Source organism: Dermacentor variabilis, chromosome 2, assembly GCF_050947875.1.
Source record: "Dermacentor variabilis isolate Ectoservices chromosome 2, ASM5094787v1, whole genome shotgun sequence".
In the NCBI taxonomy this organism is placed as follows: domain Eukaryota; kingdom Metazoa; phylum Arthropoda; class Arachnida; order Ixodida; family Ixodidae; genus Dermacentor; species Dermacentor variabilis.
Window position 1 is genome coordinate 22,504,151 of NC_134569.1, and position 21,738 is coordinate 22,525,888.

The 21,738-nt window shown below is 44.0% G+C and overlaps 1 protein-coding gene across 1 annotated transcript in view; it reads left to right on the plus strand.

Moving 5' to 3' along the window:
• LOC142571496 (uncharacterized) overlaps positions 1–21,738 on the plus strand; it is a 44,524-nt gene that overhangs the window by 15,441 nt on the left and 7,345 nt on the right. The window contains exons 6-7 of the mRNA XM_075679897.1: positions 1,554–1,624; positions 15,465–15,523. Of these exons, the coding sequence (XP_075536012.1) occupies positions 1,554–1,624; positions 15,465–15,523 (130 nt within the window). The remainder of the gene's footprint in view (positions 1–1,553; positions 1,625–15,464; positions 15,524–21,738) is intronic.

A 21,738-nucleotide genomic window follows, 5' to 3' on the forward strand; every position in this document is an offset into this window, starting at 1 on the left:
TTCATAACATTGATAATGACACTGAGCAGCGTGGAGACGAGCATATGGCACAATGCTTAGGCGTACTTAAGACAACTCCCAGGGGAGTTTCTGCATTTGTTGTTGTTGTTGTTGTTGTTGAAATACTGTAGTTGTAGTTTACCTGGCTGTAGATTAGCAGCAGTGTGTAGTTCAAGAAACGTAAACGTTATAACAATGTGAGCACCGTTATGCTTTTTACATCGACAAGCATTCGGACCATATAATATTTGTACTAGATGGTGTTACTTGTTCATCAGAATTATGTCCTGACAAAACACCATCGCATTCCTTTTATGCCCTGATGTTACTGCTTGACCGGGCAGAGAGCCTGCGCCGAAACACAAAGCTTATGTATCATGTTGGTTTGCCAATCGCAATGATCGCCATGTTGAGCCGCACCCTCGTACAGGAGGCTCAACATAGACCTATCGCCATAGATTTCAAATATGGAAGAACAATACCAATGGCTGATGCAAATATGCCCACAATAGGTACTAGGGTGTTTCGCGTTTGTCTAAGCAGGCCCTTCCATTGGACTGAATTAAGTTAGTTGTACACAAGCTCTGATATGTTTCAGTTCCTGTGACAAGCAATTGGATGATGAGAAATATTTCCTATTCAGGCTAGTGACAACCAGTAAATGTTGTCTCTTGAATGGATCTTGTGTCGTCTCTGAGAGCCTCAGCTGGCCACTGGCTCTGAAGCCACGGCCCTGAGCCCACGTTTGATCCAAGTGTAGGCCAGAAGGATTCGCACCCACACACAGTCGCTGGCAACTGTGTGTGTGCTTTCTTCTGGTCCTGTGTCTTGGTTTTCACAGTCTTTTCTTTTTTTTCCACTTTAAACATGAACCGACTGGCCCAGCAATTTATGCTTCTAATGCATTATGTAATTGTGGAGCTTTTGTGATCTCGAGTTTCAGGGACGCGTTGAAGCAAGAGGCAGGCACAGCATCTGTTCCCCTCTGCCTGTGCTCATCATAATAGCACAACCTGCCGCAGTGGTATTGTGGACAAGCATTGCAGACATTGCTTCATACCACCAGTGTGAGGATATTGTCAACACTGCACAAAACCATAACTTCGTCGCCAACTCTCAAATTCAACAATATGTATATATATATATTATTTTTTTCATCGTACTTCATTTTTTTCAATTGCCCTGTAACTCAGAAAATTTTACAGTGCCTTCTGTGTAAGAGAAATTCATCAACAAGTGTACTTACTTGCATAAATGTTTGGATTTCAATATAATGAAATTTCCATATGATTTAAGTACTGACTTTACCAACTTTGTTATATTGAGGTTTAACTGTAGTAATTTCCTGTAATTCTGGTCTGTAGTAATGATATTGCTTTGTTGAGGCCATTACATTGTGTAATTACTGCACAATATCCAGAGGTTAACGGATGTTGCAGGATGGAAGTTCATAGCAGTTATCATGGAAGTGCACCCTGGCATTTTGGGCGAATGACATTTTTGTAAAACTGTCACCATAAATTTTGTTAATCATGTCCTTATTTCTGTTTCAGAATCCCCTTTGGATGACGCTTGTTGTAATGGCAGCATCAATGATCTGTTACTTTCTCGCCCGCTTCCACAAGTAAGCAAGTTATTTATCTTAACTGCCCATACCAAACATTTTAAGGTAGTCATTTAGCACAGGTTTACTGCTGTTGCATAACCAAGGGATTCGATAGCTTATGCTTGGTGTCAGGACTGATATCTATTGTTGTTAGTCCAAACCTAGTCTTATAGAGACTATGAGCATAGCCAGTTGTTACAGAGTAGATGCGATCATCCCTAGCTACGTAGTTGAAGATAGTGAGCGGCATGGCAGTGGCGGTGATCGTGGTCCTTCATTGGTATGACCACATGCAGCACTTTTTTTTTTCTCCCAATGAGGCGTCTCCCTCACAAGTTCAGGCATTGCGGTAATCTCACTGTTCTATCACTGCAACTGGTGCGACCAGCTTGTCCAGTGTCCTTTAGGTTGTGACAAGGGCAGTGTGTTTCCAAGGGATCTCTTGAAGGTGTTTCCTCATGTGACAAACACATTTCTCTTATATTTGTGCACAACATATATAATCTCAAGGTAGTTGCAGGCCTTATTAGCATTCTTTCCTGCTGTGCCTCTTGCGTGATTTACACAATGGTGCCAGGATGCCAAAGTGGAAGAGTCTAGTGACAACTTTTATCGTCTCTGGCTTCTTGTCTTTCCCTTAGCTTGTTCCTTTGCCAATATTTCGCTCATAGTCACACATTGGTTCCAATATTCCTGAAATTATAGGGTCATTCATTGTCAATCATCGACTCCTCAGAAATTTGCAGCAAAGAGTATCTTTAGTTTGAAGAAGTTGTTCTGTGTGCCAAAAGATTGTCTGCATCGTTGCTCAAATTCCAAAGCATATTTATTGCTGTTCGAATGGCTCTTTCAGGCAATATATATTACTCTCCATACCCTCAGAATTTTTTTTTGAAATAGACTGGAGGGTCATTGTCTGACTGAAGCACATCATCTGGAATGGTTGAGTAAATGAGTAAATAACTGGTTAAAAATAGTGGACGACATTCTTTGTTTGGTGTTTCTTGGAGCTTGACTAACAAAAGACTTCCAATAATAGTGCACAGTTACAGTGTAGTCCTTCCCTTCGCAACAAAACAAATCTATGCCAATTATTGCCACGATAGATTGAGATAGGGCGTTTGGTGCACTGGTTCAGTCAGGATCAAACCTTCCACAGGTCGTACATCTACTCACAAAAGCTTCCATGTCGCTGCTGCTGACAGGTCGTTATGTGGACTCTCAGTATCAAGCCCAGATTGTTGCAGTGCCTTGGTGTTTATTGCGCATTTGTTGAAGCACTTCTTGGCATAGTCTTGATGGATGGACTGGTTTGAACCTCTGAGCAAAAGTCCTTATAGTTTGATGGACTACCCCTGAGCAACACTTTCATATTTGCATACATCCTGCATCCAGGTAACAACAGATTTGTTGAAGGATGGTGGACAGATTGTTCTAGAAAAACTGGCCACCCTGTATACGCAATGCCTCATGACCTCGAGCGTACCGGAATCTTGGAAGAACGCTAACATAATCCTAATCCATAAGAAAGGGGACGTCAAAGACTTGAAAAATTATAGACCGATCAGCTTACTGTCCGTTGCCTACAAACTATTTACTAAGGTAATCGCAAATAGAATCAGGAACACCTTAGACTTCTGTCAAGCAAAGGACCAGGCAGGATTCCGTAAAGGCTACTCAACAATAGATCATATTCACACTATCAATCAGGTGATAGAGAAATGTGCGGAATATAACCAACCCTTATATATAGCTTTCATTGATTACGAGAAAGTGTTTGATTCTGTCGAAACCTCAGTAGTCATGGAGGCATTGCGGAATCAGAGTGTAGACGAGCCGTATGTAAAAATACTGGAAGATATCTATAGCGGCTCCACAGCCACCGTAGTCCTCCATAAAGCAAGCAACAAAATCCCAATAAAGAAAGGCGTCAGGCAGGGAGATGCGATATCTCCAATGCTATTCACAGCGTGTTTACAGGAGGTATTCAGAGACCTGGATTGGGAAAAATTGGGGATGAAAGTTAATGGAGAATACCTTAGTAACTTGCGATTCGCTGATGATATTGCCTTGCTTAGTAACTCAGGGGACCAATTGCAATGCATGCTCACTGACCTGGAGAGGCAAAGCAGAAGAGTGGGTGTAAAAATTAATCTGCAGAAAACTAAAGTAATGCTTAACAGTCTCGGGAGAGAACAGCAATTTACAATAGGCAGCGAGGCACTGGAAGTCGTAAGGGAATACATCTACTTAGGGCAGGTAGTGACGGCGGATCCGGATCATGAGACGGAAATAATCAGAAGAATGAGAATGGGCTGGGGTGCGTTTGGCAGGCATTCTCAGATCATGAACAGCAGGTTGCCATTATCCCTCAAGAGAAAAGTATATAATAGCTGTGTCTTACCAGTACTCACCTACGGGGCAGAAACCTGGAGGCTTACGAAAAGGGTTCTACTCAAATTGAGGACGGCGCAACGAGCTATGGAAAGAAGAATGATAGGTGTAACGTTAAGGGATAAGAAAAGAGCAGATTGGGTGAGGGAACAAACGCGAGTTAATGACATCTTAGTTGAAATCAAGAAAAAGAAATGGGCATGGGCAGGACATGTAATGAGGAGGAAAGATAACCGATGGTCATTGAGGGTTACAGACTGGATCCCAAGGGAAGGGAAGCGTAGCAGGGGGTGGCAGAAAGTTAGGTGGGCGGATGAGATTAAAAAGTTTGCAGGCATGGCATGGCCACAATTAGTACATGACCGGGGTTGTTGGAGAAGTATGGGAGAGGCCTTTGCCCTGCAGTGGGCGTAACCAGGCTGATGATGATCATGATGATGATGCATGAGAGTCTAACTTTGGCCGCTTAGTTACTGAATATTGCATCACCATGGACATGTTTGCATCTTTCTTGAGCTCAACTCTTGTCCTATTCAGCATGTCTTCATAGGCTGGCAGCTGTTCAGCTGTCCAAAGTTTTCACTCGTACACCACTGATGCTAGACTTTTATTTTCAAGCTGTAGAGGTTTCCTTGACAACACATCTGCATTGTGCATGTACTTGCCCTGCACAGGTAAAATTGTGAACTCATACAGTGTAGTCCACTTATAACGATATCGAGAAAAACGAAAATATGATCGTTATAACCGATGATCGCTATATCTGGACTGCAGTTATAAAAAAAAACGCGGAACATACCTCTGCATCTCTGAACTCGAATTCGCTACTTGCTCTAAAGAATAGATGATGTAGAAAGTAGGCTGTGAAAAACAAACTTTATTTCTAGCGCCAATAACCGTGTCAAGGGTTAGGCGCGCCGAAGTAGTCCGAAATCTGCACTTGCTTTTGCGGCAGCTTCAGCTTCACAACCGCGGTGTGCAAGGATTCCAGCTGCTGCGCGAACACTGGCAGCAATCCTTTAGCATGCATAAAGTCAATCAGGGATTCGATCGACGACAGTGCACTTTGCGTGGACATCATGGTCGGGCTGAAGGAGCCACTGTCAATCTCGTTGTCACTGTCGCTGCTGCCGTCGCCACCATCGCACAACTTTGCCGTCTGTCGAGACAGCACATTTTCGGCAATCGCCTCGTCGGTGACCTCATCGCAGAACGACGCAGCACTGTCTGCAGTCAAAAACTCCTCCATCGACGCACCACCTGTGTCATCAGTAGGAACGAGCTCCCAGAGCTCGGTTATGTCGGCGGCTTCCGCCGTGTTGGTCTCAGTGGGTTGGGGAAGTTCGTCCTGACGCACAAAGCCCGCCTTTTTGAAGCAGTTGTATATGGTTGACTGCTTTACTTCATACCATGCACCATAAACGAAGCGCACGGCTTTCAAAAGGCTGATCTTCAGGTCAGGGGGCCCGTCTGCATGACCCGACGTGCCAGGAGCTGCACGGTCAATGGCTAAAATTAGCCACTTTAGCATGCGCCGCCGATACAGGACTTTAAAGTTGGCAATCACGCCGGCGTCCAACGGCTGAAGGCCTGCCGTAGTATTGGGAGGCAGAAACATCAATTCGACAGATGTTAGCTTCGGGTTAACGCTGTGTGCGCTACAGTTGTCAAGTAGCAACGCTACTTTTCTTCCTTGGCCTTCAATTAAACTGTCGAACTCGAGCAGCCATTCTTCAAACAGGTCGTGGGTCATCCACGCCTTCTTATTGCTGCGATAGCGGACCGGGATGGGCTGATTCTTAAAGCACGTTGGCTTCTTTGATTGCCCAATCATGAAAGGCTTGAGACGATGGCTCCCGTCCATGCTAACGCACAGCAACACGGTCACCCTAAGCTTCGAGTGCTTCCCGCCGGGGCATCAATCTCCTTTAAGAGCGTGAGTCTTCGACGGCAACATTTGAAAAAACAGAGCAGTTTCGTTGCAACTATATATGTCCCTCTCCGCGTAGCACTCCAGCATGCCGGGCAGCTTTGTCTGCAGCCACTGCTGCTTTGCCTCTGTGTCCAAAGACGCCGCTTCCCCTACCACGTTTTTGTAAACGATTCCGTGCTGCTCTTTAAAGCGCTGAATCCAGCCTCCCCCAGGCTCAAAATTTGGGCGTCCCAGAAGAAAAGCAAAGTTTTTCGCTTTGGTGGCAAGTATTTGCCCACAAATAGGCACATTATGCGTGCGGGTTGTGATGAACCACTGGTAAAGCACCTCTTCAACATCGGCTTACAAAGGGTCTCTAACCCTTTTCCGCTGATCGGCATGGCCGCTGATAGCTCCTGCCTTCACAATCGCGGTGCTCCCGGTTTTCAAGATGGTTGATATCGTCGACAGGGCGAGCTCATACTTCTTCACGAGGGCGCTCACCTTGAAGCCGCGTTGAGAGTCCGGCAAAATATCCATCTTTGTGTCAAGCGACACAGCGTTACGCTTTGTCGGTGCCATCTTCGAACTGGGTTGTACCATTGGTCGCACGCTGCTTCAGTGGTGTCAGCCTGCTATCGCGAGAGAGAGAGACTAAGTGCGGGATGGGCGCCACCGCGCCGCTTTGCTTGTCGCTTTTTTTTTTCTCTCTCTCTCTTTCGGAGCGACTGTGGCCGACGCGCATGAAGCAGCTAGCGGCATCTTGTGGCGCTAACTGAAACACACCTTCGAGATGACGAGGAGCCCTATAAACACAACGGTCTAGAATGGTATGGCCAAAATAGAAAAAGGGGTACCAAACGTGGAGGAGGAGTCGGATTCCTTGCACAAGCCACCCAGAAAATCACTGGAGAGGACCAAAATTCGTGTCAAGAACACATGTGGATAAAACTAAAAATAGAGAAATGCAGTGTATATCTGTGTGTGATATACATGGCTACAACATCTGAAGAAGACGAATATAATAGAAAAATATATGAATGCATCACTAAGGATATCCAACAAAAATATAGTGGACACCCTGTTTCCCTCCTGGGCGACTTCAACTACCATATAATGGAGCTTGAAGGCAAAGAAAAGGATGCAATGGGCTTCCGCAAACTAGTGGAAGAATGCCACCTGTCCATAGCAAACCTAGACCCTATCTGCCGAGGCACCTACACGTGGACACGACACACTCAAAAATCAGCCATTGACTATCTGCTATACAACAAATACGCCACCGCACAACACATTCAAATAATATCAATGCACATTGACGAAGACAAAACAGACAGTTGTGGTAGCAACCACAATAGAATTAAAATACTTCTAGGTACCCTTGCACCTCGCACAAAAAACAAAAAGACAACACACACAGCAAGACACTGGAAGATGAGAGACAAAGACAAATTGGAAGCGTTCGCATCACAGCTAGAAGAAAAAATAGAAAACACTCAGACCTATGAAGAATTCATAGAACAATGTCTAAAAGTGGCAGATAAAACTATTGGCAAAACAAAAGGGACGACCTGAACACGACCAACACCCTGGTTTGACAAGGAAGTTGAAGAAGAAATATCAGAACGGAAAAGACTATCCAGACTACACAGCCATACACATGAAAAGGAAACCACTGAGAAAGCCAATGCATGGCAAGCCTACTTAAACCAGAAACAAAAGGTTAAACACTTAGTAGCCAAAAAAGTCGACACCACCTTCAAACAACAAGAAAGCCACATAATAAAGGAACGAAAACATTACAGTCAAAGGTTCTAAATGTATATTGACTCTCTTCAATCAAAAGAGACCACAATGAAAACTGCTCTACACACTGCGTCTGGACTTGTCTTGAAAACACAGGAAGAGATGGAAATATACCTGACATCACACTTCAAAACACTCCAAGACAATCCACAAGATCACACACCACAGCCATTAAACACAGCGACTGATAAGATGAAGAGGACAAAAAAAGAGCATAGCATCCTGAGCCCAATATCCACAACAGAACTGAAACGAAGCGCCAGCGACCTTAAAAACCAAAAATCAGTAGGCCTTGATGATATCCCCAACGAATTCCTAAAAGCACTAAAGACAAAAGCAAGAGAGGTACTAGTACTAGACTACTTCAACAGCATCCTTGATTCGGGTCAAATTCCACCAGCTTGGAAAGAAGCAAAAGTGACCCTCATACACAAGGGCAAAGAAAAACCAATTGAACAACTAAATTCATATCGCCCAATATCTATACTGAGCAACGTACAAAAGCTGTTCAGCGCAATCCTCAACAGAAGACTACAAAAGTTCTGTGAAACAAATAGCACATTCACAGAGTCTCAAAACGGCTTCAGACTGAACCGCAGGACAAGTGACCATATATTCACTCTCACCCAGGCTATGAAGATGAAACATAAGGAAAAATCAACGCTATATCCTAAATCCGCTAAATATATCCTATATCCTATATCTGCTAAATCAACGCTTTCCTTGATATGGAAAGAGCCTATGACGGTGTGCCCCACTCAAGGCTTTGGCAAAAACTACTGAGCAATGGAATAGATTGTAAAAGCATAGACCTGCTCAAGAACCTATACACGGATTGCACAGCAGTGTATACACTGCAAGAACTAAAGTCGAAGAAAATCGAGCAAAAGATAGGACTAAAACAAGGATGCCTGTTGTCCCCAACATTATTCAACATATACATCACGCAACTACTCCAAACATTAGACAATGAAGGACCAGGCCTCCGCCTGACCACGATAACAACCAACAAACAAGAAGAATACACCAAAATTTCATGTCTGGCATTCGCGGACAATATTGTGCTGCTAGCAGAATCAGCAGCTGACCTCGAACACCAGCTTGACATCTGCTCCCAAGTCACAGGAGCCAACTAGCTAAGGTTTAACACTGAGAAAACACAGTGGATGGGGATAAATACCAGCAACACTAACAATGAATTCACCCTCCAAGGAAACCTCGTCAAAAAAACATCGGAATACAAATACCTCGGCATAACTCTCAGTGACCAACCAAACTTTCTGGATGCGCATCAAAATGCATTAGTAAAAAAATCTAATAGCCTCAAAGGCCTCATCTGGCACTTGGCCAGACATTCATGCAACCCATACACTGTCGGACGCACACTGTGGAAGGGAGTAGCAGTACCAGCAACAACATACGCAGACGATGTGCTGGCCTACTCCAGTGAAACCATAATATGCCTGGAGTGTCACCAAACAGAACTAGGCCGTTAGCTGCTAGGGGGCAACGTAGCCACTGCAAATGCAGCAGTAAGCGGTGAAATGAGCTGGTCCTTGTACGAGGCAAGGGAGGCGCAGTCCAAATTACAATATGCCGGCAGACTCAAATTCATGGCAAACACAAATTACAGTAGCAGAATGTACCTACACCTAAGATACAAAAACATCAAGACGGCTTGGATTCGGAAATACACGTCCCTAGACATGAAATACAGCGAAAATTCAAAACAACACGACACTAAGACGGAGGCATATTGGCGCAAGGCAGTCATCAAGAAAATCACTGATGCTGAAAAAACGATTGGCACACAACAGTGGCAAAAAAGCAAAGCCTGGCACTATATTACCACCACAAGCCAGAACCATGCCCGTCACCAGACTACCGAGAAGATAGAGGAAGCGCCCTGCTGTTTCAAGCCTGCACAGGCGCTCTCCTCACAAACCAACGCCGCCACGAACTATTCGGCGTGGATCCGACGTGCCGCTTGTGCGGTGCACCAGAAGAAACCCTTCTCCACGGGCTACAACAATGTCCGAGACTTCCCGCAGTTCCCCGATCGTGCCCCCTGGCTGAGAGCCTGGCGCTGACTGGTCTCACCGAGGAGGACCGAACTGCACGCGCCGAGACTACGAAGATCCGGCTAGAACAGTGGGAACGACTGGGCGGGCGAGCCGAATAGGTGAAGGAAACCCCCAGACAGATATCGCCCGGCTAGAGCCACCCAGTCACAGCGAGTGGCCGCTGATGCCGACCTCCTCAGCTACACGAGCTCCTAAAATACAGACGGCTGACCAGGCAGCGACACAGCTGGGACGCGCTGACTTGAACCGGCATCGCTGGCGGATTGGATTGTCGTGGCTTTGGTGAAATCCGAGGTGACTGGAGCTTAGAATACAACAAACCGGACCAACCAGATGGACTCACAGACTGTTACTGACAAAACTGTGTTTTATGTTCTTTCTCTCCTTCCTTTCTTTCCTTCTTGTACTCTGAGCATCTCCTGTGGCGTTAACAAACGCCTGCCCTGAGTCAAAAGGGATCAGGACCACTCACTCACTCACTCACTCTCTCTCTCTCTCTCTCTCTCTCTCTCTCTCTCCGGTGTGCGAGCGGCGCGGGACACGCAGCGTGGTAATGGTGGCAGATACGAATTTACGGAGGTAAACATCGCCTCGTCTCGACGTCGTTTGTTTCAGGGAACTAAGCAACGCAAATGTTACGAGTATTTTGCACGGAAAAAGCCATCCGGATGGCAAAATTTTGATCATTATATCCTATATGCGGTGAACAACCTATCATTATAAATGGTTTTTTTCCCCATAGACATAATGCATAAAATGACACTCTCATGTCGACCCATCGTTATAACCGATATATCGTTATATGTGGTATCGTTATAAGTGGACTGCACTGTATTGACATAGATGCAGGCAAAACCGTGGTGGTCTAGGCATTAGTTTGATAATGCATTTTGTTGAGAGGAGAAGCACCAATCACTTACCATCACCCTTTGTGTGAAATTGTGGACTGAGCACATGCACTCGAAAGTGCTCACAGGTGCACATCACTGCAAGAGCTCTCTTCAAAACTAGTGCATACGTCTGGTTTGTTAGCGACATTTCACTTGAGGCATAAGTCTAGATCAGGCATAGCTACCATGTAAGGAACACAATGTTGCCTAACTGAGTGATTAGATGGACTAGTATTTGGTTTTCGGGATGGATACTTATGGATGCAATAGCATAAAATGGCCCATTCAGCGAAAAAGCTGGCATCTGTAGCAGCAAAACTCGCATCACTAAACCGCTGCCACCCTAGCACACGAAGTGTTGCATGAAGGGACACTACATCACCAGCACACCTTGGTGGAACAGATGCGGCACTGCAATGCCGTGGGTCAAGACAAGTTGTCGTCTGCGAAGTAGTCATGAGACGCACACGTGCAGGTGCTGCTGTCACACTCTCGGTAGCCGGTGTCAGTTCATTTTAACGCGATAGCGTTAAGGAGCTCGTGTCGCTGAAAAGCCGGTGTCGTCGGCGTCCGCGGCGTTGGCCGTGAGCGATAAATCATGGCAGGCACTTCATAAATAAAAAGCAACTTCCAAGATGGGCTGGGTGGGAATCGAACCAGGGTCTCCGGAGTGTGAGACGGAGACGTTACCACTGAGCCACGAGTTCGATGCTTCGAAGCGGTACAAAAGCGCCTCTAGTGAACGCGGTGTTGCCTTAGAAACGAGCTGTTTCTAAGGCTCAGGCGGGCATCGCTTGCTCAGGCACACATTTCGTTGTTGCGCCGAACGCTGCGTTGCTCGACGCTCACCGCGTCCGATGCGGGGCGCGTAGTCGCTGCACCGTAGCCCATTGTCTTACACCCCTTGGCAGGTCGACGGGAACGCTGTCGCGTTCCACTCTTGAAGGCAAAGCTTAAGCGTCCTCCAATTTTTTTTTCTCTCACCCCCAATAGGCTTAGCTGCCGCACGTGCCTGCCTCTCTTGGTGGCCACTGGTGCTTACTCAGTCACTCACGCAGGACATCAATCGCATGCGACATCCTTGATTTCTCAGCAGTATTGTTCAAATGATTCCTGTCTATAGCCAACATGCTAATGTAGAAACTGTACAAAAAAGTAGCCCACTCTAATTTGACCACTAAACTCTATAACATACCCCACAGCAAACTCGAACACATTACTCACAGTGCAAAACCCAAAGGACCACTCAGCCGCATTCAATTGGAAATTAATGCTTTCACATTCGCAACTCATAAGAAGTGTTTAGGTGTCCTCATAGTTTTGTAATCCAAGTCCAAGTTATCCAAACTCAGCTGGTCGTTTCATAGCATATGCGCTTGTGCCTAGCTGCCTGGTGAATGATAGTGGTCAGCGTGGTGGTCGCAATGATAGTGATCCGCAACTCATATGTCCTCATATGGCACTGCTCGCTCTCTTGGAACAGCTCAGCCATCTCTCTCATGGCATGCTAGATCAAAAAATAAAATGGAGTGGAAGGAAGTATCGCTGACAATCATCGTTTGTTTGAGCAGTGCTCCAAACTAAGGCACTCGTTGCTGCAAGCTTATGCAGGTATATTGTGAGCAGTGTCATCATCTGTTTGTAAAGGGGCACTACAGAGAAAAATAAGTTTAGCTGCATTATAAATTACATTTATGCAGTACCAAAGTATATGAATACAATAGCTTGACTAATATTTTTGGATGCCTGAATTTTTTTAGCCTGCTCAATTGTTTAGCACTCTACAGCATTGCCACCAACTCTATAAAGTCAATGCGTAAGGGAGACATAAAGTTGAGACATTTCAGTGTCTCACTCAGTTTTTTTTACGTGATCTGTGCGGTCAATGTCTCAACATGATAGTCATTTATGTTGTCACCCATACTGCAGCACCAAACAGTGCTGAAGCTCAGAAGGTTGTAGGCTTGGCAGAATTGGTAAACCACAGCTTAACTGTGTCAACAAATGCAGTCCCCCTTTGCTTATGTGCTTGCACTGATCTTCAAGATAATTCAATTGTTCTAGTTATGTTTAGCAGGACAAGAATCCAGTCGGCAAGTGGTATAACTTATTAGCCCATTGGTAGCTAGTAGTGGTATGTTTGAGTTATTGTGTTGGCAGGCTTCAGCTTCCCTACTGCTCTATGGTTCCTGCCAAGTCCATCACTGCTGTGTTGCAGTGACACAATCTCCAAAAAGAAGTACCGTAAAAACCCTCATATAGTACGAGGTGAAATTTTTGGGGCACCAAATGGAATAAAAGAGTTTTATCCGCGTATAATACGAGTTAGGAAAACTCGACGAAAACATTTATTTAAATTGCACTCTGCACTTCAATCAGTCTTCCTCAGCTGTGCTCTCTTCGGATAGTTCTTTGTCGGACATATCTTCCCAGAGCTACTCATCCTCTGTGCCATCGAGCGCGTTTGAGATGCCTCATTTCTTGAATGCACAGCGCACAAGGTCCTCTGGTATGCTGGCCCATGTGTCCACAATCCACTTGCATAGCGCGGCTGGCGAAGCCCGCTTCAGCCGCCCGGTCGGCATCACTGCAGGCTCACCTGAGCGCATACAATCTGTGTAACACCGCTTGACCGCGTCCTTGAACGGCTTGTTCATGTAAACATCTAAAGGCTGCAGCTGAGACGTTATCCCACCCGAGATAACGACAAGTTCAGTGCCAGATTCACGCAACAGCCTCTTCACCGAATCAGCAAATGGCAACGAAATTCGTCAAGCACAAGGATGGACGGGAACGACAACAGTGCGCCGGGCCGCCTGCACCAGACAGACTTTATCCCGTCGAGCACAAGATTCTCGTTCATCCAGCCTCTCTCATGGCATCTCATGACCACATATTTTGGCAGCTCTTCACCTTTAGGCACTGTCTTGCGCATGAAAATGACATAGGGCTGAAGCTTGCGTCCGTCTGCCGTGCACGACAACATGACGATAACTCGCATTTTCTCGTTGCCAATGGACCGGACATAAACTTGTTTAGAGCCCTTTTCGGGCACGGTGAGGGGCAATGGCATGTCCAAGTAAACTGGCATTTGGTCAGCATTGCCGATTTGCCCTAGCTGGAAGTTCTTGGACTTGCACAGCGCAATAATGTGGTGTTGGAAAGCCACAAGCAGCTCTTCGAACGATTCTGGCAGCTTTTGCAAAATCGAAGCTCGGTGGCATAAGGAAAAACCAGCACTGCACATGTAGCGATAAATCCAGTGCTTGCTCGCTTTGAAGGTGGGGCTCGGTAGCCCTTTTTCTCTTGCAAGCTCCTTAGCTTTTGCCTGCATAAGCTCCATGCTCACAGCTAGATGCGCGGCTCGCTGTTGGCATATGAACTCCATCAGGGCGAGTTCAATTTCCAGGAATGTCCCACTCATCGGGCCATGAAAGCTTTTTCGTATTCCGCTGCACGCGATAAGGGCTTCCTTCTGTCAACGCCATCCGCGAATGCTTCCCTCATTGACACCAAACTGCCTCCCGGCCGCACTGTTGCCAGTGTCCTGTGCGGCTAAAATAACCTTTCTCTTGAAAGCAGCCAAGTACTGTTTTCGCGGTCCGGACATCTTGGTCCTGCAATGGGGAATAAAAAAAGATGCACTTCGCAAAGCATGGTTTACACGTGTGCTGCCAAAGTGCGCACTCAACATTAAAGAAATGATGCTGTAGTCATGCAGCAATAATGAAGTCAAGCCATAGCCATGCAGCAATAATGAAACCAAAACTTCTAGCCCAAATTTCTTACTGAAATTTTTGTTTGGATCCGTATATAGTACGAGGCGAAAATTTTGGACGCTAATAATAGGAAAGAACCTCGTATTATATGCGGGTTTTTATGGTACTTAAAATAATTTATGCTACTTTCCGCATTTTATGGGCGTTGAGAAGCACTTAAAGGGTGACAAGTACAATATTTTATCATGTAACACTGTCAAGTCACCTTTTTCTACCCTTGTTGGTGCAGCATATTGGTGCTTCTGATTATCTCGGAAAGAAAAGATGGGGCTGTTGACAGCAATGAAAAGCTGTGACAATTTTTCTCTGTTATGTACATTGCAGACCATTCGATCAGCAAGTAGAGCAGTATTCACAGCATTCCTTACAGAATAAAGCTGGTGAATTTTTAAATAAGCAGTCAATGTCGTGAATAATAAACTGCATCTCAGATAATCTCTTAGCACCTTTTCTTTTTTTCCTTTGAGTTCTAAGGCTAGCAGTTCTTCATACAAATTTCATTCAGATCTGCAAAGCTACTATAGTTGACCTTTACAAACAACTATTGCCAGTGTGTGGATGTTATTTTGTAGAAGGCATTAACTAGTATGTAATACGTGAAGGCTGTGCATTGACTTGCAAATGTGCTGGGTAGCTTCCGTTTGTTTGCTGCAGTTTGGCTCACACATGTTTGAGAAGAAAACAATCTGTTGTGTTGGACACATCACCCATGCATAGTTAAAATGAGGTTTTATCACCGAATAAAAATTCAGCTTGAAAACGCATCAGCCTGCTTTCATGCATGGGAAGCATTGTGATGGGAGGATTCCAGGGGCTATGTAAATATGCTCGTTGCCCTCCGTCGAAACAAGATGTGTAGGTTGCCTAGCGTTCGCACAACAAATTTCCAACTGCCCGTTGTTCTGAATAGTTGCTTTCGTAAAATGAACTTTTATTTTTTGTTTTCATCTGTATTCAATCATTTGTTTGTTTGTCTTTTCATCTCTAAACTAGACACACACTGCAAAGCCAACGAAAAAGTCTGTTGGAACCACCACTGGACATTTTTGGAAGTATGTATGCTGTCTTTCACACTTGAATGTTGGTCAGAGCATACTCTGTCTCTGCATGGAAATGCAATGCTGGGGCACTTCTGAGTTTGGAGAAGAATGCAGTTTTGCGTTCAGACTAGTTGAAGTGTAGCATCTGGTATAGCAGTTGCAAAATAACGAGATATTTGGCTCAGTCCAAGTACCTGAGCGCAAATCACACAATTTAAAGCAGCAAACAGCAACGTATTGCTCGCGAGTTTCTCTCATGGTGGATTCCGGCCACAAGCCCTTCACACGTACACGCCAAGGTGAGGTAGGAAATTCACACATCGCTTGAAAACATAGTGTTCATGTCTGTGTACTTCTTTGATTTGGTCAGATTGAGCTTGCAATTTTAGATGCTAATCCACATGCAGCAGCTAAATGGTGTGCACTGCAATCAGCCAAGCAAAAATAGTGCTCCTCTTGGATGACAATGGAGGCAGCACTTGTAGCGTAACACTATAATATCCTTTCTGCTACAGCCTGTGTGTGGTATACTGTGCAGCTGATATTTCTCATCCCAGTTAAACCTATTTCTTACAGGTCGTTAGTTTCCTTGCCTTGCACACAAGGGACATTCCGTTTGTACTCTTGCTGCAATGCCATAAGGCCAGCTCTACAACATCTCATTCTTTTTGCTTTATGAATAAGTGAGAGTTCATTGGAGTCCCACGTGATACAAAAATTATATTTAAAAGATACAAGAAACATTAGAAGACATATTTCTATTGAGCTTTACTGACTGGGCAGCAGGCATATTAACACCTTTCATGCCATGCTATTGTCTTGAATTCTGACCAAAAATTGGAAGATGTTTTTATTGCAGAAGCTTTTATGAAGAACAATGCAGACTATGTTTTAAGTGCTTATTCAAAATCTCAACCATTATTACAAAACAAAAGCTTAAAAGGCCACTCGCCAGGTTTGGCTATTCTAAACACACAAACACTGCACATCCTGACATGCTGACGATTGTGCCTGCAAAGTATTGCAGCGCTGCATGCCATGAGTACATCTGGAATTTCAAACCAAGTGTTAAAAATGCAAGAGACTGACTCGAGCACCGAGAGCCCGCTCAAACCTCATCCTCCGTCTCTCTTCTCTATGAGCGGCCATTCTTATTATAGCTGCGTTCTCCCTGCCCAAAGAAACAGATGTCATCTATAGTGGGTACAGTTTTTGCGCAGGCCTTGTTAACTTCCTGTCCCAAGTCTGAACTCGGCAAGTTCATACCAATCCATCATGTCCAGGATAGACCTTCAGAGTGGCCAAATGCATAGTAAGCCATTGGTTTCACCGACGATCACTATGTCGTCCACCTTTAAACCTTTATTTGTCGCTGTAGGACAGTGATGAAGTAAATGAAATTCAAGTAGATACTCTTTCTTCCAACAAAGCCACAGGTGTCTGAGAGCTTGTTCTGATATCATAGTCTTCTAATGAAGTCTTATTGGCTAGTTTGCAAAATTCAGCTCTGGTATTTCTCACCGCCATACTCCGGTTCAGCAAACAAAGATTTTCTAAAAAATTGGCTGGACAGATTGGAGCAAGTTCTCTTGCGTCTGTGTACACATAGGTCAGTAGTCTAGAATTACGGCCTCCACTTGCACCAGTAATGTTGTTACCTCTTCGTTATCAAGCCTAGTGTCTTGCGTAGCACCAGTTTCATTGACCGTATCAACCTCCCCCATCACCATGGTGCACTCGGTACAATGAACTTCCATTCGTTGCAGTGGGAAGCAAAAAAAGTGGCAAAAGGTCAGCCATTCATAACACTCCAGAAGTCCTGCAAGTTCCATGATGCTCTTTTGAATGCCAGGGCATTGTCAGAATATATAGATAGAGAAACTCTTCTGCATGATAGAAATCTGCGAAATGCAATGAGGAAGACCGTTGTTGACAGATTGCTAGTCAGTTAAAGGTGTACGGCTCTAGTACGCCCACAAGTGAAAAGCAAAACAAAAGACTTATAAGTGCCAGACTCAAACTCCCTTTGCTTTACATAAAGCAGGCGTGCAAAATCTTCTCTGACAACTTCAAAGGGTCGAGACATTCTGATCTTGTCTACGGGTATAAGAGCACACTTCACATCTGTCGGTTTTGTATTGTATCATTTGCACAAAAAACAGGTGTTGATTACTCTTTTGGCCTCTTGCCTGGCCTGTATAACCCAAAATCTTTGTTGCACTTGCATCATTGTGTGTGACACGTTACCACATAAAACACAGCAGCGTGCATCTGTCATAATCAGTCTTGTAAATGCATGCTTACATGGAGGAATGACAGGATGTTTCTTCTGACAGGCACCAGACATCTCCTGAAGTTGTCCACCAAGGCGAATTGCTCCATTAGGACCAAAGAATGGATGCAGATCTTTCAGCGCAGAATTCTTGTTAATAGCATTTTTGCACGACAGTTTCCAGATATCTTCTTTGAAAACTTCTTTCTGAACCTGCAGAGTCCATAATTCTCTAGCCTGCCTAATTTCTCCTGCATAAATTTTTCCTTGACAGGGTTTTTGCATATAATAACATTTATCAACAAATCGTAATACCATTTCAGTGATACGCAGTGACTTTTGTAAATCACTGAGTCTTGTTAAATGGATAAATGTGTCATTTTTCTTTTGGGCCTGTATGATGACATTAAACACTACACTCGGATCCTAGCTCAACCTTTTCCTCTGATACTAGAGTTGTTTCTGCAGGCCGTTCTGAACTCGCTCACGTGAGCCATTCGGGACCACTCCACCAGATGCGGCTTTCCAAAAGAGTCTTTGCAGATACAACATGTGTGAGCATGTCTGCCAGATTCTCTTGTCCTGGACAGTAATGCCATTCTTCAGGGATTGTTACACTTGAAATTTCCCTCACTCGGTTCTTAGTGGACTGGTTCAGTTTGTCTCTGCTTCCTCGGATCCAGCTGAGCACAACAGTAGAGTCAGGCCTCATAATGCAAGGAAAATGTTGGAAATCCCATGCAGATCAGTTGTAATTCAACAACCTTGCTCCGATAACTGTGCCCATTGGCTCCAACTTTGGCAACGTGAACATTTTCGTCGGTGCAACTCGACATTTTACTGTTGTGAACGTAGTAATGGACTCTCCTTTTCAGGTTGGTTGCCTTCAGATATGCGCATGCGCCATATGCTCTCAAACTAGCATCCACAAAAATGTGGAGTTCCATTGTATCTGGGATTCCTTGGAGACTGCTTCTTATGCAGTGGGGAATTCTAATTGAGCCAAGCTGTAGGACATCTGTGCACCAATACTCCAAGGCGTACTAATTTCCTTGGGTAATTCTTCATGCCATGAAACGTTTTGAACCCATAATTGTTGAAATATAAGTTTCACTGTCACTGTGAAGGGTGAAAGTACTCCAAAAAGATCAAAGATCCTGGATGCCATCTTTAGTAAATACCGTCTTGTATTTGTCTTTGTTGATGTTAGCGTTTGATTACTGACTTGAGAGTAAACTCAATATTATCATGATTTGTGTCCCACTGCATGCCTAATACTTTTCCATCGTATTCATCTGCAACACTGGTATAGCTCTGCGTTTATTTCATCTACTCCTGGCCTTTCTACAAAGTTCAGCTCAAACTATGATGGCCCTTACCGAGTTCTACAACAGACATGCCCAGTCAACTACATCATTGAGCGTATTCAGCCATCTACGGACGGATGGCATCGCAGACGCAAAACTGTTCATGTCAACCGACTGAAGCCGCACTACGACCCACCAGCGCTGCCAGTTCTATAGGTCGCCAGGATGGCGCCTTTTTCACCGGGGAGTGATCGTATTGAGAAATACAGGTGCCAGCAGAAGGGGAAGGAGACGGTTGTTGTTGGTGCTCGCGCTCGTCCTTCTTAGCCGGTGTCTCTTTCTGTGCATTCATATAAAACGCCAAGCACATCTAACCTTAAACACGTACTAGCAATTTATTTATTTATTTATTTAAGAAAATACTGCCAGTCTAAATGCCAGATATTAGGCAGGGGTGAGCAATACATTGGAATTAACACAGAAAATACAGAACAGAATGAAATGTAAAGCTAATCTTACTACAGTAGAAAAAAGAAAAAAGTAATAATCATATAGAATGAAAGCCCAAATGATGCACAAATCTAAACAAAGTTATGTAGTACTACAGCAATATCAACTAACACCACCTAAGCACCATAGGAGTAGGAACTACCACTTATGTAACATGATAATAATGGCCGAACCGATTCACATACCATACAAAAGCATAATATCCAATAACAAGTAAAACAACTTCGTACCACCTCGCAGACAAAAGTGACACACAGATGCCACACACAGTGCAGCAAATAATGTCGAGAGTAATAATATAAGTAAACTTGGGCATATTTATAACAAAAGCGACAAGTTAAATAGGAAGTAAAGCAGTCACTCTACGAGTGCATGGGGATTAGAATAAACTGTAGAAATAAACCAAAGTAGAATTGTCAGTAAGACGGTCCAGGCAACGCAAGAACAAACGATTTCAGATCAGAGCTTTCGAGTACCTCGGGTGGTAAACTATTCCAGTCGTTAGTCGTACGAGAAAAGAAGGAATGTCTTTATATATTGGTATGGCAGAGGTTTTCAGTAACTTTTTTAGGGTGAGACAAACGTGTTTCATGGCGCAAGATTGGTTTGATGTACTTACTTTTTTATATTGCCAACTTGTTATTATATATAAGATAGAATAGCTTCAGTCTTTCACGATACCATCTCAGTTCTAAAGTTTCCAATTTTGCACTTTCCAAAAGAGCTGTTGGCAATGTGCCACATTGGTAGGCATTAAATATAAATTGTATGGTTTTCCTGTGTACTGATTCAAGTTTATCGATGTTAACTTCTGTGTGCAAATCCCAGACAGCTGATGTGTACTCTAGTACTGGTATTCTGTATGTTCTATAGGCAAGTAGTTTAATTTCGTGGTTTGCCTTAGCTAGTGCCCGTCTTAGGTATCCTAGTTTTCTCAAAGCCAATCCAGATGGTCATTCCATCTTAAATCAGATGTAATGACAAGGCCAAGGTACGCATATGCTGAAACAAAATACAAGCAATGATTGCCCAGGCTGTATTGGAATTTTAAAAGATCTTTCTTGCGGGTTAGTCATCGTCACAGTTTTTCTCGTGTTAATGTTCATTTGCCATGTTGCAATAAATCATTGCATATCCCCCCCCACAGCAGTTTTAGTGGTGGATTTCAACAGCTTTACTGGACATCCACTTTTGCAGGGCCGGGATGGAAGCTTTTCTTTTTTTTTTAAGTTGCAGCAGTCAGCTTGTAGTTTAGTAAGGATGTGCGAATAGTGATTTTTGAGACCAAATTCAGTATGAATGAAATAGTGCCAGTAGTAAATTGATTATAGAATACTTTACAAATTGGTGTAAAGCGATGTTCATATCTCTGTATCGTTAAAGTTAGCAAGTTTCTGTCATTATATAGTACATTATGAAGTGTTTATTGACTGCACAAATGGAGCATTAGAAGCAAACAAGTAGCTTCTTTGAATGCACAGGGTTCTTCATAGACTGAAATCGATTGCTTTACAGCCTGTGAAGTATGGTTAAGTGATGTAGGCTGCTCCACTGTGCAAGTTCTCAAGTTTTATGTCTATACTATGCTCATGGGGGCGAAAACATACCTTGCGTTTGCTCAAATTTTATGTTTATTTGGATACAATTCTTATTTTAAAATATTGTGCAAGTATTTGAATAATATTCGCATTCACGAATAGTGACTATTCGATTCAAAGACTGAATTGAATGGGATTCTATTCAATTCATTATATGAAAGTTTTGAATATTTGCGCACTCCTAAAATTGAGAATTGCAGATGATTGGGGTTGTTGGTGTGGCATAATGAAAAATTATAGCAGACTCACAATATGACAAAAACAATGTGACTGACAAGCACTCTGTTATTACCTTTCTCTTCTGTCAGTCTGTGTGTCTGCTCTACAAATTTTTGTAGGTACTACAAGTTACAGCATGCTGGCATGGCACTTGTGGAAGTATACACTGGACCTTTCAATTTCAACGTAGATGCATTAGTTGCAACTAAATTAATTTTCTTTGCAGGCCTCATGCACTGAAAAGTTTTATGATCAAGCCACAACTATCTATTTTGCCCATTCTTATAGGAGGCAGTGGGAAGCTAGAGCAGAACAGCAGGA